We start from the raw sequence: 23,990 nt of genomic DNA on the forward strand, positions 1-23,990 counted from the left end.
GAGGGCAGTGAATGTGTTGAAGCACTTCTGCTTTTGTTACTGGGGGGGGGGGGGCGATATTGCACCACTGCTGCAAAACCAGCCTCCACTGCTGCAGAACCGCCCCCACACTTAAAGCTACCGGGAAACGTACCAGCTTCAAAATAAGTGTATTGGGCCACACACATTTTCACTGATATGGTTCAGACCTACCATATAGTGTTTGTGATCGGTATACTGAATGTGTTCAATGAGGTGTGTATATAGTACCTCTAAATAGTCTGAAATATTCCAGGCACTATGTCTGTAACGCAAGTGGCATATCAATTTCCATGTGTGTTGGTACAGTATTTATGTGGTTAGAATAGCATGAGCTACAAACAGGATTTGTTTACTGCACTGAGTATTTCTGTGTCCTATGCAACATCCTAATGTACCATACATGTTATGTGAGCCATACTACAGATGGGACCTTTTTAAGCTTGGGAATGTTTGCTGAAGTACACAGCAAGCATGTTGCCTGCAGCATTAGGGATGCAGTTGTGTATATAATGTGTAGAGTATGCATAATATGTTTAGCATAGTCTTAACTACGTATGTCATGCAGGGTGTAATATTTATTTATTCACATGTGTATCAAACAGGCTTGGCATACCATACATTATATATTCTTATAGAATAGGTGTACTGAAATAAAGACTAGTTTCCATCAATAATATAAAAACACATTCCATAAAAAAAACTGCTGTCTGTCCAACATAATATTAGTCGGTATGTATAAATTCAGCAGAATGCAGGTACCAAAAAGTATCTATGCTCCATATAGTATGCGAGTGCAGCAAAAAGTACACACAATTTACACCGTGAGACATCTATAATATGGGTGTGTGATCCATATGTGTAATGCAGGAATTACATGCATGCCCCACTGGTTTTAGAATTATGATTCAAATTATATCGATATATTTGGAGAATGTGTGTGCGTTTTGGATATGCAGATGTAAATCACACTTAAAAAGTGGCTTTGTATACAATATATTTGTGTTTCAGGTATTCCATAATGCATGCTGCACATACTGTAAATGTATATCACAACGACCGTTATTTACCCTGTGAAATAAAACAATATATGTATGTGAGTATTTTTGTTTATTTGGATTTTAGGAGTTGGACATTGCCAAATGCCTTCATGGGTCAGCTTCAGGGCGAGGCAGGCCATACTGAACACGTTTTCAGATCCAGGCAACCCAGTGTACATGATTAGGAAGGAAGGAACCTACAGGACGTGCTTGTGCACCAACATGTCACAGATTTGTTGTAAATAGATCATTAAACTTGCAGGGGGCGCAGGTATAAACTGACCAGGAGCGTGACTGGTGTTGGTTGGGTGGAAGCATACTAACCGCTGAGACCGTTGTGTTTGTGCTGGGACGCCTAGTTACACGACGAGCCCCTTCTTCACGCCTAATATTTACTTTCTATAAATACTTCTAGTATCTTTCCACATTGCCTCTTCTATCAATGCACTTCGTGACCCTATGCACTTCGTGACCCTATGCACCTCGTGACCCCAGCCCGTCTCCTGTCTACTTTGTACCGATAAATTTAATTAATTTAATTGCGGGTTTATATAGCGCTAGGAATCGACTCCCGGAGGAGTATCTCCACGCTTCGACCGCTGGGGAACCCGTCCTGGCTCACCCTGAGAGATGGTCCCTGATGGGTATCTCTAAGGTGCGACCAAGCATCCCCGGCGGTCTGGGGGGGCCGTTGTGAAGATGAGGCAAGCTGATGCCCAGAGTTGCCGAGTGTGGTTTCTGACTAGAGTAGGCACCGAGGCGAGAATTATCGAGTCCGCTGACCCTGGTCCACGACCCTGCCGCGTCGGGAATCGAACCCTGGTCCCGGGCCGTTCTCTGCTTACGGGTCTGCCGCCTCTAACCAGTGAGCCACACTTCTCCAATCCCATCCCTGTTTCTCAATAAAAAGTTTTTTAAGAATCTGTCTAAATACTTGACTGTTTTCCTCTTTAACCTTCCTCTGAATGAAACAATGGATGAATAGCAATTACAAATCTTTGTCACCCCTCGTCCCTAACCCTGTCCCATTTAGCATCATGGCCCACCTTCACTGCAACTGATCACATCACCACCCAGATCACCATCACTGCCTCTCTCTCCTGTCACAGTCCTTCTCTCCTGCTGCTGTCCACCTCTTTCGTCAGTGTCTGCCTCTTTGTCACTGCTCTTCTCTCACTTCGGATGCTATCTCTCCTCCAATCAGTGGCCACCTCTCCTGTCACTGCTCAACTCATACATTATTGCCAACTTCCAGACCGCCCCTTTGTCCTGCCACTGCTCCCTTCTCTTTCCCCGTCCATTCTACATTTAACCCCCCCGTGTTTCATTTCAGTGAGTTTGTCAGTGTGTTCTATTTAGGATCTTTGAATGCAAACTTTTCTTATGTGGCTATAGTGAAAATCGGCCATGGGTCTGGCCTTTATTTTTCTACACTAGACATGGTTATTGATACTTTGGGCCCGAGGCCTTCCTCCTCTATATAGTCACGGAAATTCTTGGTGACTTGCAATATCCTTATACTGTGTAGCAGTGCTTATGTTATCCTAAACATTTCTTGCCTAATAACAATGATTAGTAACTTTTACAAGTCCAAAGCCACCTTAAGTGCCAACCCACCAGAAATGTGTTATGAGAGAGAGACACACACACACGCACTCACAGAAATAGGTTTAATAAGAATAAATGTTGAGTTTCAAGCCCCAGGTACAGACCATGTATTGACTGACTCTCCCATATGGCCCATCCTAATCTAGATGCAAACGAGTATGCAATAATGACCACCCATGTCCAGATATCAAGCAACATAAAATACCCTGGGGACTAATGGGTAGCCTATGGTACCACGGCATACTTGTCACAAAAGCCCAAGGACAAGTTTGCGTTATAACCGAGGAACAAAATGAAAGTAAACAAGAAATGAATAATGTGGTTTTAAAAGAATTTTTAAAAAAACACAGAGTTGAAACCATGGAGTCTTTTTGTGTGTGTACTTTGAGATGTAAAATATAGCAGTCTTTTCTCAGATCTAATGCAGAGGCCAGATTGCTGCCTGATGGATTATGAGTCTTGAATTCTAACCCCAGCATCCCCAGTTTACATAGTAAGGATGGTGCCAACTGGCAAAATTCTCTCACAACACTCGAGTTCTACAAGATGGGTCTATGCACTTAAAGTATGGACCCACAGCTAGAGATTGGAAACCAATGCATAGCAGCCATTACCACTTCAGAACTTCTGACAGGTGTGCAGATTTTCGGACACTACCAAAGTAGTGTCAGAGGAGTGAGAAATGCAAATGATGTGAAAACTAACAACGTCAGAACTTGGTGGTCCGCCACAGACATTTACAAGGGCTTCCTGGACGTGCCCATCCTTCCAAGCTGAATGGACAGGCATAAGCGCACAGTAGTTTTGTTATTAGTTTTGTTGTGTTTTTATCGCTTGCAGCAGGTGCTAAGAAAGCCCCAAAGTATATAAATGCTCCACAAGGGCGTCTGAAAGTGCATTCAACACTTCAAATATGTAGGGGTTGTGAGGAAAGGGAAGCTTTCACAAGGAACACTATTTTTAGGGAAGAAAAAAAGGACAAAAATTAACTGTTTAAAATTTTGCAACACCTCTAGCTCTTCGCCTGTAGTTTCCTGCAGTGGGGACAATCTGCACCTGCAAGCTTAGGGTAGATAGTCTTGGACAAGGAAACTGTGTAAGCACGAGGTGCTGGAACCACTTCCAGTTAGTGCGGCAATGATTATTCTAAACCTCATTCAGTAAAGCAACAACCACTGGCCTGAAGCACTGGAACTGTGGGGCCCTGCATAGCCTTCTGTACCTTCAGTCCCACCTCCTATAAAAAATCTCTTACCATTTGGTACCCATGAGGGTTTTATAAATTGGGTAATTGATAAAACGATTGCTACTTGAACGGGAAACAAAAAAAATTATACCCATTGAAGAAATTTGCCTTCAACAGACCATCATTTATTTAATAGTGAAATGTATCAGTGACTCAGCAGTTTACAATAACAATTAGGATCTGCTGCTTTAGGTTCATTTAGGGCCTGTTTTTTACCCATGCTGCTCTCCCCAAACATGCTAGATTTTGTTACTAATAAAAATCACGTTCTGGGCTCTTTAAGATCTTTACATTTCTTCCTTTAGGAGAATTACTCAGAAGTTGAAATTACAAGTCATTTATTTTCTGGGGATCTGCTTTTTTTGCCAATTATTTAAAGAAGGCAATGCCTGTGGTAAATGTGTATTGAATAGGTTTAATTATGGTTATTTCCTTTTTGATTCGTAGAAACTAAAACAATCAGAAGTCTTGGAAGTCCAAGGCTATGTACACAAATATCGGTGGGGAATATAAGCTTTAAGCATTAGGCCCTCCCTGTTCATGTACGCTTTTGTCCTTAATACCACAGAATATTGAGGGTGCTTGGAAGAACTACGTCACCCTACATATTACACAACATAACTATGTAACATTTAATTGTACATAGGAAATATTCACTTGGATCCTAACGTTCAGTGTTGTGCATCTAAATATAACATTAATAATCGCAAAGAAAATGTGACTTCCCGTATACATCTTCCGCTTGACCAGAAGCCTTGTGTTTCCATCAACCATCAAACACCGGTCCATTTTTTGTATAACTCTGTAAAGGAGGGGGGGGGTCTTTTGGTGCAATATTATAGCGAGCAGTATCTATAAACTAATTTAGGATCAGGTTGCAGGTCAGGTCAAAGCCCTGTTGATCATGGGACAGCCTCTAGAAACGTCACAGTAAAATGTAAGGCTGTGACGTTTGTGATACAACCCGAAAATGTGCATTTTGTTTTTGAAATGATGTAACTTTTTCCACATGCAATTTTCAGATGTTTGAACTTTGACGAGGTATAGCTAAAAACGTTATGTTAGATTTATTGCTATGGCGCCAGGCGCCATACTACCATAAATGGCAAGGGCATTTTACCACTGAATTTGCAAGCAGTGGAAAGTGTTCATATTTACATGGCGTGGGGGACTGGAATATGCAACCTGCTTTACACTTCTGCAGTCCAATTTTGTACCAACATTCGCTCTGAGGACTAGTGTGAAAGACATTTGCAGCAACATTTGCACTGGTCGACTAGCACATAAAAAGCGTTTACATCAAACACAATAACACAATTACACTTGCTCTAAGCCACTGGTACAACTCAGTCTATGCACCCATCAGTGCAAGCAGCGAGAATCTTCACAGAATGCATTCATGATTTTGATACATTAGTGACGGTAAGTTACTGGGTATCTCTGCAGTGCAGCCTTCGCCATGTACTTTCTCTACATGGAATGGCTGCTCGCCTCTTGTGATAAAGTATACCAAATGAGTACAAAATTCTCGGAATATTGTGCAGTAAGCAGTAGTCCAAGCGCACATCCCACAATAATGTGCATAGCAGGGAGTCATCCTCGAGAGACTTCAGTCCATATTCCAAGCACAGCTACACTATGCATGTTTTGATGAAGCCCGCCAAAAATCCCGAAAGCGCAACACTTAAAGGCAGAACTGTGCTCACCGCTCAGCACGGTGCAAACATGCATCTAACAGGGCACTGAACAGCAGGTGCCACTTCTGGCCATCTTAGATACATCAAGGGGCACGACTACTGAACAACAGGACAGGTACACCACTTCGGTGCGGACCTCTGTACTCACCCTGCACACCACAGCCCGCGGCCTGCCGGGTACAAATGATCAGGGCGGGTCGGTATTTACCGCACACACAATCCGCGCCTGGTTCCTCTGTGCTTCTTGGAACAGGACCAGGACATAGGGCGTGAATAGGTCCTATCACCCCCAGTCCGCATCGTGCAAACAGCGCTGTTTCTTGGACAATCTGTGCCAGGTCTGGTCTGGCGAGACTCGGCCAAGTCAACCCAGGGATGCACAATTGCTGCACGTTGCAATGCCGAGTTGGGCACAAACGCCTGGTTTCCCCTGAAATGTTTTAAAGTGCGAGTTAGCTCTCCAAGGTTTTTGTTGTGTGTCTCTGGCTGCTCTTTATGTACGGAAGTGTTCATCCATGTACGTGTAAGCGATCTGAAGAGAACTCTGGGGTCCCCGCATCTGTAGGGCTGCTAGGGTTACCTGACTTATGACTCAGCCCAAACTGACAGTCATGGGCACTGGGTCCAGGAACGGTCTGGTTTCCGCCTTTATCCATCCACTTTATCCACGCAGGTGTGTCGGCACGCACTGGTGCGCCAACGACTGTATTGTATAATGCATATCAGGTACAGTGTCTTGTGCAATAACCTGCTGCCAGCACTTAAAACAGATTTGGCCATCGGCAAGGGCCGCCGAGATGTGGCTGCGTCCATAAGGGCACAGTGGTGAATCTCTGCCCTGCCATATCAGCCTTTCATCCGTCCGAGGTGATCAACTGAGTACCGCGAGGCTGGGTAATCTCAGTACCCCTTTTTTACAGCGCTGCGGAGTGGCAAAAACGTGCCGAGCAGCACTATACAAAAACACACGTTCCTTCTTCTTATACAGGCAGCCTTATCACTGTGATAGTAGCAAACATCCCTCGTATACATTTTTAGAAGTTCGGTTTGAGGTGTAGGACACTGAAAAGTGAGTTTAAGAATCTTTACAGACCCGGAGTAGAGGCCTCTGACAAAGAAAACACACTTGTTCGGTAGATAATGAAATCGTTAATGATTGACCAATATAACTTTAATATTTGAAAAAACCTGCACCTGTTCCTCTATTGTCGATCTTCTGTTTTATCCTTATTTTATTCATTATTCTGCCCTTCATTCGCGGTTTTTCTGTCTTCTTTCTCTTCCACTCCTTTTTTTACTTATCGACTTATATACTTATTCTTATTCTCTGTGTGTTTTCTTCAATTGTATACTTCATGTATTTCCTCTTTCCCTTTCACCTTCACCTTCCTCTCCGCTATTTTCCTCACCTTTTTATTTTTTGTAATTCTTTCTTACTGCGATGTCGGAACAATGCAGCCTATGTTTTCGTTTTTATTTCCAACAAATTACTTTTTGTTGTCTTTTTATCTTAAGTTTTTTTACTTCCCTTTATGTTTTCCATTATTGATTTAATATATTTCTGTGTTATACTTCACCTGTTTTTCTCTGTACTTATGTCATTTTCTTTACCCTTTCCAGGTGCCGAATATAAAACAGAATAAACTGCTATTGAGACAAAAGCCCCGATCTCCATTCTTTCACAAAAGATTTCATTAAAAAAATAAAGATTTAATTATAGACAGTCCACTAGTTAAAGAGTTCCTATATAAACTAATAAAAATCAATGTGTTGGATCAGTTCAAGCTGGAACTTTCAGTAGAATCATGTATGATAAAGTATTAAGCACTGATATTTTGACCACTTAATGAGAAGACGCCCTGGCAAACCAGCGTGTTGGGAACATGGAAGGAAAACGGAAAGAGGAGACCAAGGCAATGATGGTTGGGGCAGTCAAGTCTCAAGATGATACAAACAAGACTCCAAGACCTAAAGAATTCTGTTATCGACCGGAGCAATAGCAGGAGTTGTATCCATCGAATCCGTCCAATCAGAAAAAGCCGGACAATACTGAATGGATAAAACAACAATGGAGAAACAGTTAAAGGCACTGAATAAACAGAGGGAAGAGTAACTACACACCGGGCAGGCGTGCTAAGTGTGATAGTTTAAGACCGAAGAATCTGTGACATGTATGCACACGTATAGATACACAACACATAGGTAGGCGGTGTAATAAAGCATGACACTCATTTCCCTGTGTTTTATGTTTTCGCCTTACGGGTGATTAAAGGCTGAGTCAACCGTGCAGAATACTCCCAGATCTCAGCAGTACGTGCTTTAGCCCTCTCTGCTTTCCCGCAGGGTCTAAGCTCTGTTAAAAAAAAACATGCAGTCAGGTTGCAGCTGTTGCCTTTCAATAGCTCTTAAACCTGCGCAGGCACAGTGCGTCCCTAAGGATGAGTGTGCCTGTCCCAGCCACACCACCAGGTATCCCTGAGATGAGAATAGAGAAGACGGCACTAGAACATTTTATCAATGAACGGATATTATTCCGGTCCAGGGCAGTGCTCGTATAAAGCTTTAAAGTAGTACGTCTCGGTTTTTAAGTACTCAAAGCAGAACCAGAACATGTTATTGATGACATACGGTGGTGAATACCTGGTGCAGTCCCGGGCATTTTTTATTTAGCACTTGAAAACAGCACTTCTCTTTTAAGTACTCAACGTAGCACCAAAACATTATCAGCGATGTAAGAGAGCTGATATCTATTCCAGTCCAGGGTAATTTTGAAAGCAGGCTTCGAAGCTGCACATTTTAAATACTCAACCCAACACCAGGTCAATCAATCAGGAATTTTTAGAGCGCACTATTCACCCGTAAGGGTCTCAATGCGCTAGGGGAGGGGGTTCGGGCAGCTCCGAGGTAAAAGTCCACATTTGTAAAGCGCACAATCACCCGTAAGGGTCTCTAGGCGCTGGGGGCCGTCGGGAAGATTAAGCGAGCTATTGCCCAGAATCACATGGTGCTGGGCTAACCTGCCGCCGGAGCCGGGGATCGAACCGTGGTCCCCAGATTCCAGCGTCAGTCGCCCTGGCCGCGGCGCCACACCTCCTCCACTCATCCGAAACAGTCCTATCAATGAAGAGAAAGGATATCTATTGCCGCCCAGGGCAGTTTTTTTTAATAGTGCTTTAATGCAACATTCCTCACTTTTTAATCACTCAAGGCAGCACTACCACACGTTATCGATGACGTAAGAGAATGTTTTTTTATAGCGATTTAAAATCAGCACTTTAATCACACTCATAGCAGCACCAGAACATATTACCAATAACATAAATGAGCGCACATATATTCCAGCGCAGATTTATATAGAGCTTTACCTTCATTAGACAGACAGCACCAGGACATGTTATGAATGGCGTAGGAAGACTGCAATCTTTACCAGAGCACGGCAGTTTTTATATAGCGGTCGGGAAAAGTACGGGACCGTGGCACAGGGAAGTGAAGTGATTCGCCAACCTGGGCTCTGCAGGTGACTAGCGAACCACTAGCCTGTATGACCTTTTGAAAAGAGTCAACAACGCCTCAAACGGGTGGAGGCGGGTTTGAGGGGGTCAAGAAGGAGAGGGCGGTTCCTAAGGGGCATCGTATGAAAGATGTTTATTCGATAACATGGTCACTTTTTTTTCGAATTCTTTTGTGATTCCTTTAACTGTGACTGGTTGCTATGTTTGGACACATCGGTGAGCTTAGGGAAAAGTAAACATAACAGTACAAGGAGCTAAAATGTAGGTATAGGAGCAACGGTGTTTATGTGCTGGGACACGGGGTTCAGGCATAGGAGGAATTTTAAAAGGTGGCTGTCAAAGTGATAAACACAGGCTGGGTAGTAATCACAGGACCATTCAGCTCAAACCGACTGACTTCTAGGCGCTCCACTAACGGGTGGTTGAATTCGCCAACTCAGATGTCTTCCTTACCCCACCGAGCTATATCTCTGGTCTGTATATCTTCAGCAAGTACGATAGGAAACTAGAATTAATAAGAAAATACCTTCTTACCGCCCGCATAGGAACCAAAATAAAAATACAAATCACACAAGCTTCCACCTGCTGGTCCTCCGAGAGCTGCTGGTCGAGCACAAGGAGTCAATACTACCCGAACTCCCGGAGTCCTCGCCAACAACCTCATTCTTGTTCCCATGCATTCCCTGGCTGAGCACCTGGAGTCAGCGCACTGTGTACATTTCGAGACCCAGCACGGGGTCAACTGGAGTGCAGTGCACTGCACTGTGACAGGAGCACTGCTGGGTGTACTCGGGTCCGAGGCGTGCAGCTACTAACCAACAAACTTGGGCTAGTCAGGTGTGCACCGTGCGCACGTCTTCACAACTACACGAGTTGGGAGCGCTTCCTGTCGGAGTGCACGCAGCGTCGGAGGCGCACGACGTCAGATGCGTGCACTCATTAACCAACCACGCGCGGTTGGCGGCGTGTACTACGCACGCTTCCGGTCGGTCTGCACAGGCTACGAGCACTTCCTGTCGGAGAACACGGGGTCATTTACGGAGCAGACCGGGTGAGTCCACCGTGTGCGGCTTGTGCCGGAGTGCACGGGGTCAAGAGACGTGCACTTCTCATCTGAGCACTGTCTGTTGACGGTTTATGGAAAGGCGTCCGTCCGCCTTGAATTCTGTGGACTCTCCCTTATTCTACAATGCATTCGAGTACTACTAGAAGGTATAACTTTTTTTAAGCATGACGATTTACTTGTAAATATTTGTCTCCAAGTATCTGGAGCCATTTGTAAGCTACAGAAAACGGAAGGAAAAATACAAAGGTCAACTGAATGAAGTCCTTCTAGATCACATCAAACCTTCAGAAAAGACCCGCGGCCGACGTGAATTCGTGTAGGTGCAAATTTCCCGAAGGAAAAGTGTAAATGATCATGCGTCCAGTAATAATTATAATAACGGGTTATGTTCCATGTAAACCGTATACCGAAGCTGCACGTAACTTTAAGTACACTGCACGACAGCTTTCTTTCAACCCCAAGTGCTTTAACTACGAGAACACACCTTAAGGTTGAATTTGTGCAATTTTAGAGTATATCACTTGGATGTCAAATTATGTTTTTTTTCAAATAGAAGACGTTTAAATATGGATTTTATCCAGGTATAAGCTGTAGTGGCTAAACATCACACACCACAACAAAATATGACGTAAAATAAAACGTGAAGCAAAGTAAAATAAAGCCAGACAAGCGGCAACAGTGCAGTATAGATGTCCGGCCACAATAACATAAGAACAAAAATGAACGTACCATGAATTAACATAAAATAAGCAAACATACAAACGTCTAAAATAACGTATATAATGACGTAACGAAACGTAAACATCGTAACGAAAATTAATACCGTACAACACGACGCAATGTAATTCCATAAGACCACACCGCAAAACGATGTGCCTCAAAATATAAATAATCGTGTTGCAGCACAAAGGAATGCACATATATTGTACGGCATATATAACACAAGAGAAAAGGATGTCACGATTCAGAACAGCATAAATTAACGTTACAGATAACAAACTATAATGTAATAGAAAAATCACAAATATAAAATGTTTACCTAGTCTATCATAACGTATAGCAATATAACATAAATAACATTACGTATGTCAAAACATATCAAGTAACTTACTAAATATGAGGTCTAACATATCATAACGTATAACTTAGCATGACATAGTCCAGCATACCATAGAAAGACATGCCATAATACATGATATCCCATAACACAGCACAATAAGACATGGCATAACACAATATGACACAGCACAAAATAATACGGCAAGTAACATGGTATGGCACAGCACAGCGTAACAAGGCATGGCATAACAACAAGGCATGACAAAATACAACATAACATGACAAAACACACCATAAAGCAGGGCATAACAACATGGCATGGGAGCAGCGTAAAATAACAAGACCTAGCATAACACAACATTGCATGACACAGCACAACATAACGACATGAAATAAGACGTCACGACAGCAGAACATATCAGGGTATGGCATAAGACAACGTGGCATGACAGCACAACATAACTAGACATGCCATACGACAAAATGGCATGACTCAGCTCAACAAATGCATAACACCACATGACATGCCGCGACGCCATCTAACAGGGCGCACACAGAGGGAGGAAGCTTAAGCGTGCCTCTCGGCGCTAGATTGTAATGCACGCCCCGCGCCGCCTCTCCGCTCCGGGTCACGTGCGATGAAGTTCACGCACACTGCAGCGCCCCCTCCCTGATTATCCTCCCGCAGGGACCCTCTCGTGTAACCTCGCTCCATCGACAACTTAACTCCCCATTACCCCGGCTCTGCGGGGGTCATCAAGCCATTCATAACTCCAGCCCTTCGCCGCTTTTATTTATCCATTAATCGTGCACTCAGGTTATTAAATCGTTCCTGGTGAGCCCCGTCACGCACGCAGGCCGCACTCGCATTCTCGCAATATCACTGCAAAATGTAAATGTGTGCAGGGCTGTGCGATGCGTGCACTAAATACAGATCAGCGCTGCCGCGGCTCCAGGAGCGGGAAATCACCCCATCTGCCACGGCCCCGCTGCCCGGGCACCCACAAGATAGAAGCCGCCACGCGTGTGCTTGTTGGTGTTATCACGTCAGGAGCCGGAAACGGTTCTTAATGCAAACACACAATCACCTAACTAGAAATGGAAGCTGGCCGAGTTTAGGGGATGCTTGGGGTCTGAGCTGGAGGTGAGTGGGGGTCTGTAACTAACAAACAGCACTGCACAGACTGCATTTGACTGTGCCGTGACGGGGGAGGGGAGGGGGGGGGCAGGGGGATCTGTAACTGCATATTAGATGATTTGGACTCCGTTCCACCTTGAGGCATGAGGACTCTGCCAAAAAGTAAAATACTTGGTGTAAAACTGGCACTCAGGTTTGCATACAGTTTATAAAGAGAATCACATGCCCCCCCCCCCCCTTCCACCCCAAAATACTGGATTTATTTCCCAGGAGAGGCAGTTCTCAAAGATGACCTGTTTCTGTCATGCAGTTTTACACAGCGCGGGCGCGACCCGGTGGTATTTGGGCGCTTTACAGCAGCACCAGTTACATTACACAAGGTCACATTCATGGTCTTTGGCCCAGCGGGATTAAGTGATTTGAAGAGATGTTGAGCCGACGCCGAGCCTCGAACCTGGTTCCCTAGTTTCAAAGTTGGAAGGTCTGGCCGTAACGCCACCTCTTCCTACGCACAGCGTGGTCGTCGCCGACGGAGCTGTTTGTCATCAGGAGCTGTCTGCCGACTGTTAAATATCCTGTGTTGTGTATCACGGCAAAGAGGGGACACAGACATACACAGGACACAGCGCCACTCACTTCTCTGTACGTGAAGCGCGATAGGCTGCTGAGTTGTGTTCTGGCCAGCTCCCTCACATACACCGTTGATGTGTGGGTCACGCCTCACAGAATATCTGCGCGCGCACACACAATACTGCCTAGGAGCAGCGGCCTGTGTGCCACCCCCCTCAGCGACACAAAGGCCCGGCCTTCCGACGCACTGATTGCCATCGGCCCTAGCGCCTCGACTACAGCGGTCTCCTGCGTGCAGTACCCAGCCGGACCGCAGGGCGCTCCTGTGCTCTCTGTCATCAGAGCTAGCTACGTCGGGAGAGTCGGATCGGAGGGGCCGGGTCGATGTCAGGCGGTACTACGCCTCACGGGCATAGAAGGAATATCCGCTGCACCGGAAGAGGGGCCTCAAGAGTGCGCGGCCCGCGAAGGGAACTGGGGGTGTTTCACTCTCATGCCTGAGGTTGGGTTCTTTTCATTGCATCTCCTCCGGGTTCATTGTTCGCGCTCCATCAGTGCTGTCTGTCTGTTCTGACGCAGACAGGGCTCTTCTGGTATTGTGACCTCCCTTGTCAGCATGGGCGAGAGACAACCTTTCACACACGGACAGTCCTGTTTATGCACGTGCGGACACGCACCGTGAAGAAAGGACTTGTAAATACGCACAGTTCTAAAGAGCAAACATCGAATGATGTGTGCGAGAACGAAGGTGTCCCCTGCAAACTGCCGCTCCTAGCATAACACTTAGCGCTCAGGAGACAGCCATGTCTAGGCGCTTTACATAACGGGAGTTACTGATACATAATTAAATGGCACTCAATCGATCGACACAAATCGGGTGAAAGGCGGCGTGCGGCCTGCTACTCACATCAGATGTCAGCGGCGAGCGACGAAGGCCGCTGCTCGATCATACCTGACCCCGAAGCCTGATATGGGGAACGGGATGTCCTGAGAGGGCCACACCTGCATTCGTCAAACTCGCCCTGTTTATCTTTGGGCGGCGTCTCCTGTACACCGAGCATCCGAGAAAATATTCTAAGCCCGTAAACCCCCCGTGCCCCCGGGGAAAGCATCGGGTTAGAACATTGAGGCGACGAGACCCGCTGAACACGCACCGAACCCTTATTAACCCTCCTGTCCCCTCCCAACACACCGGAGCCCCCCCCCCAGCCTCTCCTTAACACGCATACACAGCTCCCCCCAAACACGCAGCTCCCCCTAAAAAGACCCACACACTTCCCACCGGGTACCGTCCGTCTGGCTCAAGGCCACCTTCTGCCAGATCGCCTGTGTGTCACCTCCAGCAGGGGTTTGATCCGGTGAGGGGTTTTCAGGGTGGGGTGCGTTGTTCTCTGCGGCTGGTAAGTAGAAGCCTTTACATCATTAATGCTCACAGAGCCTCGGTCACTGAGGAGAAATACCAACCGCCCAGAGGCGGCACCAGGCCGCGCGCGACTGCGGTATTAACGGCCCTTTCGAATTATTGTCACTTTGAGTCGGCTAATGTCCGTGAGCGCTTAGAAGCGGGGAGTCCAGCTTTAGCCAACACTGATGATAATTCGCATTATTCTAATATTTCGCATTTAGTCTGATATATGGGCTGTTTAAGTCCTATTTCGTAGTCTGCAAAATTATCTAGTCAGCCCTCAGACAATCGCTTTTATAGAGCTTCATGCCAGTGCAGTCCTTTCTAAGTGCTGTAATTCACAGGTGTGAAAGTTTCCAACTTTAATTGTATTCCATGTTGCAATATCTCGAGAATGACAAAGTGAGTGGGCTTTACCGGACTCCTGACCACTCATCACCGGAGACGTCGCCGGGAGCATTAACCCACTGAGTTCCCTCGCTGGTAAAAGACGATCATACATAACATTAGTCCGGACTTCTCCACCACTCGTGCGGGTCCAAGGCAGCGCACTCCGTGCTCCAACACTAGTGACAGTGGTGCACACGCAGACTTTAGCTGTGACGGCGGAGCACCAGTGAGCCCCGAAGAGCTGCCGAGGCAAGGGTGTCCGCGCATGAACCGCTATAGACCGCTCTATCTTTGACAACAACCTGCAGGCGATTGGTTGCTTTATTCATGGTGGGATACAGCGGGCCTGCTCAGCCAAGCTTCATTTCATAACGCACCATATACCGCTCCATAATGTCAATCTGTATAACTCGCTCGTGACCCATATAGTGCCACCATTTCTGCGAGGTGAAGTGCTTAGAAGGTCTTCAGTAACACTGCATATCCCGCTTGCTAACATTCCCATCCGCAGTTGTCTGAGGTAAAAGCGCATAGACATTCAGTAGCCCCGTATACGGCGCTATACCTCTCTTTCTAATCTTGTCAATCTGTATAAACCCCGTTATGTTACATTCAGAGGTAACAAAAGGGCTAAGAAACCACGCACGCGCCACCCACACTGCTGATCTGTATAAACCTTGTAACATAGGTGCAGCGGTGTATAGTAAAAGTGTTGCGAAGAGTCCCCCCCACCCCACCCCCCCCCACGTGCGCCGCCCAGTAGAAAAGCGCGCCACAGTTGCATAATTACAGCGCTTAGAAACTCGGCGCCGCTCCCTCACCTGTATGACCCTCATGTTGAGACCGGTCTCCTGCGCCAGCTGCTCCCGGATGTGCCGTGTGGGTTTGGGGGTGGCCGCAAAGGCAGCCTTGAGGGTCTCCAACTGCTTCGCCTTGATGGTGGTGCGGGGCCCCCGCCGCTTGGCCCCCAGGTTCTGGTCGTCGTTCTCGTTGCTTCCGGTCTCCTTGTCCGAGATGTTGGCGCTCTCCGAGTCCTTGGCGTCGTCCAGAGACGGGTCTTGGGAGTCAGGAGACAAACTAGGGTCACTGCCTGTCACTGTCAAGAAAGACAAGACGCATCAGCGAGGTCGGGGGTGGGAGGGGGGCACACATACTTCACAACCACGCAGACACTACCCCTCCCTCCTCAATCACGGGAAGCCACTTTATTCATTAACTTAGTAATTCATCAATAACTTTACCAACTGCCTTTCTAGTTCGAGCGCTTTCATTCAACGTTTCCAGATAGCGCTTCCATGGGGTAAGGTGTAGATGTAGCGTTTTCATAAATAAACTGTAGTAACAGTGCTTTGAACATCAACCTCCCCTTTCACCTGTAAAGTGACTTCTCCCCGTCCCGCTCAGGTCCTTGATGTCAAAACGCATTCTGTTGTTGAATTGTTAATCTCAAGCAGAGCCCTAACTGCTTAAAATCATGTTCATATTAATATTTTCGATACAATTCGCCTATGTTTACCGCTACTAACCAATATATGTAATTAATGTTACAATTTTAGGATGAATGATTCGAATAAAAATTACAGTCTGCTATGAGTTTATTTACAAGCCGCTTTACTAACTTTTTATTTCTTCTAGATTGTCTTAGCCCCCACAAAAAATGTATTTATTTTAAACCGCCTTGTTTGATTTTTTTTAGCTTTCTAAAGGGTGCTAATTCCCCCACCAAAATATGTATTTACTTTAAACAGCTTTTTATGGACTTTTAGTTTGCCTAGATGCGCCTTCTCTATCCAAAATACATATTTACATACATTCGGGTTGATTCGGTGGCTTTTAAATTCGTTTATAGGCATCTTGCCTCCTTTCCAAATCGTGCCTCAAATACCAAACGACTGAAACATTGGACTTTATTTTTAAATCGAACTTTTGTGACTTCTACTCCATCCAAAGTGTATTTCACAGCAAGCCATTATAATAACTGGAGAGTTAACACTTTTTTCAGGAGCCTGTGGTATACGAGTGTGTCTAACAGATTATAGAGCGCTCTGCAAATGTGTGTGTAAGGAGCTGGGTAAGCGATGAGGTGGGCAGAGAAGGGGGTTGATAAGGAAGGGCGCTTTAATTACTGCTGCCCCACCCTCGGATCTTCCCTGGGAGCTTGTACGCACAAAAACTACAATCCCAAGAGTACAGCAGTGGCGCCCGACACTATGAGCCACACGCATACGCTGCTAACATTACAGCTGGCTGCGACGCTGGGTTCAGAATAGAACTATTCATTGGCATTTACATTCTCACGCTCCAACAATGTGCCAGCCCCTGGTAGATTGAAATCGCTGTATTTTACTGTGCTTTTGAGCACGATGGAGCAGCTCCGGATGTCACAATGGGACTCCCCGCTCCGGCAGTACCTAACATAAATCGCTCTTTCGTGCCCGGAGTTTGGCTGGGCGAGCGTCATCAGCCTTTCGGGGACAGCGCTCTTTCTTTTCCACATTGGTCTGGTAAGGTGACGTCTCTCTCTCGGAAAAGGGCCGCATACATCGCTGCTCTTTACCTCAGCGTGTCCGCGAGGGCAGGCAGCTTTGGGTGCATCATTGGGCCTTGGGTGACGGCCCCAAGGGCTCGCCGGTGAAGGCCCGCACACATGTCTCTTCTTCACTCGAGGTTTACCGAGAGCAGGCGGGTCTATTATGCTGCACCGCAGCGCTGCTGCTTAGGTAGTCCATACGTTCATGTGCTTGCCCTTACATGCTGGTGAGGTGACAGCTACTCTATCGCTGTTCTTTACCCAGAGATTCAAGCGAGCACCGACAGGCCACCTTGGCACTCGGGGGGTGACCTCTCGTCCCTTCAACATAAATCGCTTTCCTTTACTTCGGAGTTTACCAACCGGTCTCGGTGGCTGCGCCGTGGCGCTCAGGGAGTCTATATTTTAGTGTGTGTGTGTCACACTGATGTGAGTCCTCACACTGAGGGGAGGTGACAGCTGCACGTGATGCATATAAATCGCTCTCCTTTACCTGGGGATTTACCTGACAGCAGACCGGCCTCCCGGGCTGTACCGTGGTGCTCAGGTAGTCTATATTTAAGTGTGTGTGTGTGTGTGTCACACTGATGTGAGTCCTCACACTGAGGGAGGTGACAGCTGCACGTGATGCATATACATCGCTCTCCTTTACCTGGGGATTTACCTGACAGCAGACCGGCCTCCCGGGCTGTACCGTGGTGCTCAGGTAGTCTATATTTAAGTGTGTGTGTGTGTGTGTGTGTGTGTCACACTGATGTTTGTCCTCACACTGGGGAAGTGACAGCTCGCACGTGGCGCATATAAATCGCTCTCCTTTACCTGGGGATTTACCTGACAGCAGGCCGGCCTCCTTGGCCACGCCGTTGGTGCTCAGGTAGTCCTCCTTGCACACGAACTTGTTCTCGTCGATGATGTATAGCTCCTCGCCCGTCGACAGCTGCTTGTGGCACATCATGCAGGTGAAGCAGTTCAGGTGGAACACCTTGCTCCTCGCTCTCCTCACCAGGTCGCTCGGGGAGATGCCCTGGGCGCAGCCCGCACACTTGGTCCCGAACCGCCTGCCACAGGGAGAGAGACAGGAAGTGACGCTATACATTAGTACATTCTGCTCATTAATACCCTGGCTTATATGTCTGACCCCTTGACGTATGCTTATTATCAGGTTTATATTCCAGTGTCTCGCAGTGGCCACGTCACCGCGGCCACCCCAGAGCCGGGGACCATCCACCTGACGCCTAGTGATGCCCAGAGCAGCCGCCCACAGCAGGGATTCCGCGCCGCCCTTTATTTTAAGGTGGTCGCAGGCTTGTTGGATGCATCGGGAGATCATTCCATAAAGGGCATCCTTCAAGCGGGGCTGCCACCTACCGAGGTTTTCACCCCCTAGCCCGGCAGCGGTGTACATCTATATCATTAAGCAGCGCAATAAAAACGCTAGAGATTTAAAAAGCGCCAAGAGAGAATGTATTTCGTGGCTGGCACTGTAGAGGCCGTGGTAATATGTAGGAAACAATGTCGCATTATAAGCGACCAAAAAACACAATTTACAAAAATTAACTAACCACGTCTTACCCTTTAATAAAAGAGATACATTTGCTCTATATTAATAAAGAATGCATTTAATAAAACAGCACATACATAATGGGCGCAGAGACAGGCAAAGTTTGCGTCGTGTTCGAGTTCTACCCCTCTTCACTGTGCTGGGCTTCAGGATACATTTGGGGTGACTTATGCAATTTACAACTACGTCTATCTGAGATAAACGACTGAACGCAAAAGGGTAGATACAAATAATGGTATGTGTCCGATTAACAGCAATAGCGGTTGAATCCTTGTTTCCTAGAACAGACACGCCCACTGTTCTTTCTGTGGCGTTTGCAGCCTCCGGCCTGCTCGAAAGGTGTATGTGTGTACTTTCACTCACGCAGCCATATTCAAAGAGTGTTTGGTGCCTGAACGTCGCATCCACGCAGAGTCACCGTTCTCCTACACATGCGACACTTCCCACACGCAGACGCAGACTCACGCGCTACCCCACACGTGCATTTTACACAGCTGCCCACGGAGCACACGTCCGTGACATTAAACCATTGTGTGTACTCTAGTATCCCCAACAAATAGCAGCCGCGCACCTAACCTACATTGAGACTACAACCCGGGGCATTGTAAATCAATTCCAAAAATCGGGATACACCGACAGACAACTGAATATATATTGCCTCCAGCCGTGTCTCCCCAAAAAATTAAAGAAGCGTAATCAGATGCATCGGCGTCCAAAATAAACAAACCGATAAAAACGAAAGCAAGTTTGTTTCCACGTTCTCAGTTGCACTGACGAGAACTGTAAAGCAAGAATCGTCCTGTGCTTTTCAACAAGCAGCACCGGGTAGCACGAACAGGTCTGATCTCGAAATAAAGGAATCCTGCTAGAAGTTACATTCGTCTGCGCCGGTCACACCGCGCTGACACTGACTGGACCCACTAGTGATGGGTGCGCACAGCACACAACACTCACGGCTCGTGTTTAGTGTCTGTGAGATGTGGATTGCGCGTCTGCTGTAAACTGTCCGCCGCTTCCTGCTCAAACACTGGTTTTATTCAAATCCCGTTATCGCATATTTCCTAAAAATCACAGCTGGCCGTCACAGCGGGCAGATGTCAGGCACCGCCCCACCGAGCACAAGTGTCAGCCCCATTGTGTGCGTAGGACGGAATACACAGGATATATGCAACTCCTCCGACACACCAGATGGAGCTTGCCCCTCGTGCACAATCGTGTGCGCCTCCCGCACGTGGCTAATGGGTGGCATCTCTCAAAGAAAAGTCAGCGGACCCTTAGTGTGTCACCCACCAATACTTTCAAGATGTAGCGCCTACATTAAAAAGAAAGATGTTTACGTACTCTGCTCACGCCGCACAAACGTGCTCGGAGTCCAATCCCAGCCACTTAATCTCTTTGCATGTCACCCAGCTTCACAATGAAACTTTCACTAGCTCCTACATTACACCAAAAGTCGGAGACAAGCGGCTCCGTGCTGCACACGAGAAGCCGGGCCGCTCCCCGAGGTCCTTTCCTGGAAAGATGACCTGGAGAGGGGGCTTATCTAGCAGGGACGGCTGTGGAATCCATCAAATGATCATAGGGCCCCCCTCCCCACCCACGACGCCCCCCGCGATCCATCATTAAAAGGTCATTTGCTATGTGCCATTGCTCTATTTCTTTTAAATCTGTGAATGAATACCCGGGGTGTGTGCAGCTATTTCTCAGGTGTCTAAAATACAGAACACACGAAGAAAGTTAAATGGATTACATTTCATTTTGCAATGCCGAGTGCTGAAACCGTGTTTAGAACACACGTACAGGATCACAAGACCAACGCTGGGCCCTGTTTGCTAGCTATGTCCACCCACCTGCATGGAGGCCATGGGCGGGAGTGGGGTGCCCACAGATATACCATACCACCCGCCCAATTTCGGGGCCTCGGGGTGCCCACAGCAATACTACCCGTCCTATTTCGGGGCCTCGGGGTTCCCACAGCTATGCCACCTGTCCTATTTCGGGGCCTCCACTCAATCCGTGCGCCTTTTGCGCTACCACCGTGCACAGGCACGCAGAGAGGTTTCCTGCAGAGGGTGCGCTCTGAAGTGGCCGCACAGCGACACGTTCAGCACCACGGAAAACCCAGAGGAAACAGATGTAAACATTTCCACAGTCCTCCTCGCTGAAGTACGTGATTGCGCCTTGTGCCGGGAATGTAAACATGCCTCTGTTTACAAGTCCGGGTCGGGCCCTCTGCCCTCCGGCTTGTGAAGCATAGGCTGAGCCGGGGAGCCGACCCCTGGGCCGGGCACAGGAGCACCACGGTGGCAGTGGCCCGGGAGATAAGGCCCTTGCGTCTGTGGAGATAGCAGTCCCTCTGGGGGTGGATGTGCGCGCGAGTTCATACAAGAGGCAGACAAGCATACTCACGCGTTCAGATGCACACACGCATGCCTGTGCGCCCACCCACGTGCATAAACACAAGGTGGGTCGCAAACACAAACAGGCCTAGTCTATTACACACACACACACACTCCCTCACACATCCAGTCGGTCTCCACACACGTCACACACTTACAGCCACATGAGTACTTTCAGATTCCAATGTCTAAGCCAGATAGATGTACACTCTCACCGGCGCGTTCATCTTTGTGTCTGTATACATGCGTCTCAATTCGTGTGAAAGCATATGTACCGGATACATGCGCTCCACATACGAACGGGTAGGTCCAGATACAGATGAATATACCACTGTTTATACATATCTGTAACTACAAAGGAGAGAGACAGGGAGAGGAGGGTACGGACTGAGTGAGGGAGGAAAGACAGGCAGGCAGGGGTAACAGGCAGCCAAGGAGAACGAAACAGACAGAGACACAGACAGAATAACGGATAAAAGGACTGATAGAGAAGCACTTGTAAGGATATATATATATATATATATATATATATATATATATATATATATATATATATATATATGTGTGTGTGTGTGTTTGTATATACGCACACAATATATGTATAGTAGATATATTACACATACACTATATATTTACATACAGACATATAAACATATATCTCCTTCCATTTCTCGGTCTGGACACACAGCTACAGATAAATGGAAGGAAGGATTTGTACGTGGCTGAGTAGACCAACATAAAGATAGACACAGACATACAGGCAGAGGCAGATATAGGAAAGATGAATGGAAGAACGGACCTATCTATAGACAGACATACATACCGGTCCGATAGATACACAAGGACACAGAGACGGAGATGAACGGAGGGATAGGTAAGCAGACGTACATGGAAATGGATCGACAGACATATAGATATATAAGGATAGACAGCCATACAGGTGACATGTAGATGGATGGCTGCACGAACGGACTTGTGTACAGACAGACTTCCAGAGAGGGGGAGATATAGGGAAGGATGGATGTGTGCATGGAGGCCGAAAGTAGAGACGCAGGGAGGTAGGTGACCGATGCGGGATGGAGAAGCAGACAGACATACAAGGACAGATGGGCGGCGCAGCTGATACAGATAGATATACAGACAGACGGACGGGTGTATGGAGCAGCGGACAGAGAGAGGGAAGTAAGGACGGAGCAGCAGACAGACCGACAGAAGGAAGCATGGACGGAGCAGCAGAGAGGTGGACGGAGCCCCGCACTCACCGGAAGAAGTCGTTCTTGCAGTAGAGCTTGCCCTCGCGGGAGAAGCACTTCTCGGTCAGGTTGCACTGGCACTCGCAGCACTGCACACACTTCACGTGCCAAGCCCTGTCCAGCACGTTCAGCAGGAAGCGGTCCAGGATGGGCCGCTCGCACGCCGCGCAGTGCACCATTGTCTTTGGATGAGATGTTTGGGGGCTCCTTGTAGTCCTCTCCCCAGCGGTCAGGCGCGGATGGAGGACATGCACAACCGATACGGCCTGGTGTGGGAGAGCACACAAATCTTCTCAGATGTGTCCAGTGGCAGGCACACTGCCCCAAAGCGGCGGGGCCACCACAACCGAAAGCAGCAAAGAAACAGCGACCAATGCTTCTTAAACCACAGAAGGCATGCCTTGTTCTCGGGTCTGAGGTAGCGGAGGAGTCAGTAGTCAAAGTGCATCAGCGTCCAGAAAAGCAAAACCGCGCCAACAATACAAAAATGTGAAAAATGAACAAATAAACACAACAAAAATAGAGCTTTGGGTTGGGGTTCTAACCTGCAGACATCACTCTTGGAGGGGCTTCGCCGGGTTAGGGTTGCCAGCAGTGTAGCTTTCTGAAAATTCCTTGTTTTCCTTTCTTTAGTGCCTTGAAGGTAGGTGCCTACCAGAGCAGGAAGCAGGGTGGCATGCGCAGTGTCAGTATGTGGGGCAGATTCTGATCTCCCTGGGTGGGGGTGTGCCCCTGGCCTGCCTCCCCCACAGAACTCAGACTCTGGGGTCAATGCCGGGCTCTACTCCTGCGGGACTCACGAGCCCGTTTCCCCCCTGGCAGCGCAGCGTTGTCCGTGTGCAGATCTCAGTCTTTGGGCGGTGGGGTACGAGCCCGGTTCTCCCCTGACAGCGAAGATCTCAGTCTCGCTGGGTCGGAGAGGGCTCCCCCGTCGGCGAGCTCAGAGGCATTGGGATGATGGGGGCTCGAGCCCGGCTCTCCCTGTGCAGAGCGGTGGATACGAGCCCGGCTCTCCCCTTCGAGGCCTCAGAGTGAGTGCGGCCGGAGCCTGACTGTCCCTGCGATGCCCCGGGCGCTCCTCCCTCTCGCGCTCCTGCTCAGGCCGGGTGCGCTGCCGCTCTTCCTGCCTGTTTCTCTCCGCCTCCGCTGCAGCCCGAGGATGCTCTGCCTGGTCCAGGCCAGCTCCAGCTCTAGCCTTATGCACAGCGCCGTGACGTCGGCGCCCGCGCCAGCCAATCAGCGGCGGCCCCTGCACCCATTAAGCACCCTGCCTGGGCCGCTGGCAGCAGAGTGCCGCTGCCTTGCAGAATGGAGGGCGAGGGCCGCTGTCAGTGCTTAGCTAATGTGCACCGGCCGCCAGAGTGAAACATGTCTCGGAGGGAGGTGGATACTACCCACGCAGCCAGGGAGCCGGCGGTATGTATACACATATGTGACATTTCCTTCTATAGGTGCCCGGCCGGGCAGACGCTATGGAACTTGGGCTAAGATTAGAGCA

The 23,990-nt window shown here is 47.9% G+C and overlaps 1 protein-coding gene across 3 annotated transcripts in view; it reads right to left on the reverse strand.

The window, feature by feature from the left end:
* The window catches only part of LHX1 (LIM homeobox 1), a 29,417-nt gene extending 5,934 nt beyond the window's left edge, over positions 1 to 23,483 (reverse strand). Inside the window, exons 1-3 of one of the 3 annotated variants that reach the window (XM_078683575.1) lie at positions 22,502 to 23,483; positions 18,111 to 18,337; positions 15,571 to 15,845 (exon numbers count right to left, since the gene is read on the reverse strand). In XM_078683575.1, coding sequence (XP_078539701.1) covers positions 15,571 to 15,845; positions 18,111 to 18,337; positions 22,502 to 22,671 — 672 coding nt within the window. In that variant the 5' untranslated portion in view covers positions 22,672 to 23,483. Of the gene's footprint in view, positions 1 to 15,570; positions 15,846 to 18,098; positions 18,338 to 22,501 lie in introns of all 3 variants that reach the window. The other 2 variants (XM_078683576.1, XM_078683574.1) reach the window with 2 other exon arrangements.
* Positions 23,484 to 23,990: the final 507 nt, after the last annotated feature.

The sequence above is a fragment of the Lissotriton helveticus genome, chromosome 3_1, assembly GCF_964261635.1.
Source record: "Lissotriton helveticus chromosome 3_1, aLisHel1.1, whole genome shotgun sequence".
Lineage (NCBI taxonomy): Eukaryota > Metazoa > Chordata > Amphibia > Caudata > Salamandridae > Lissotriton > Lissotriton helveticus.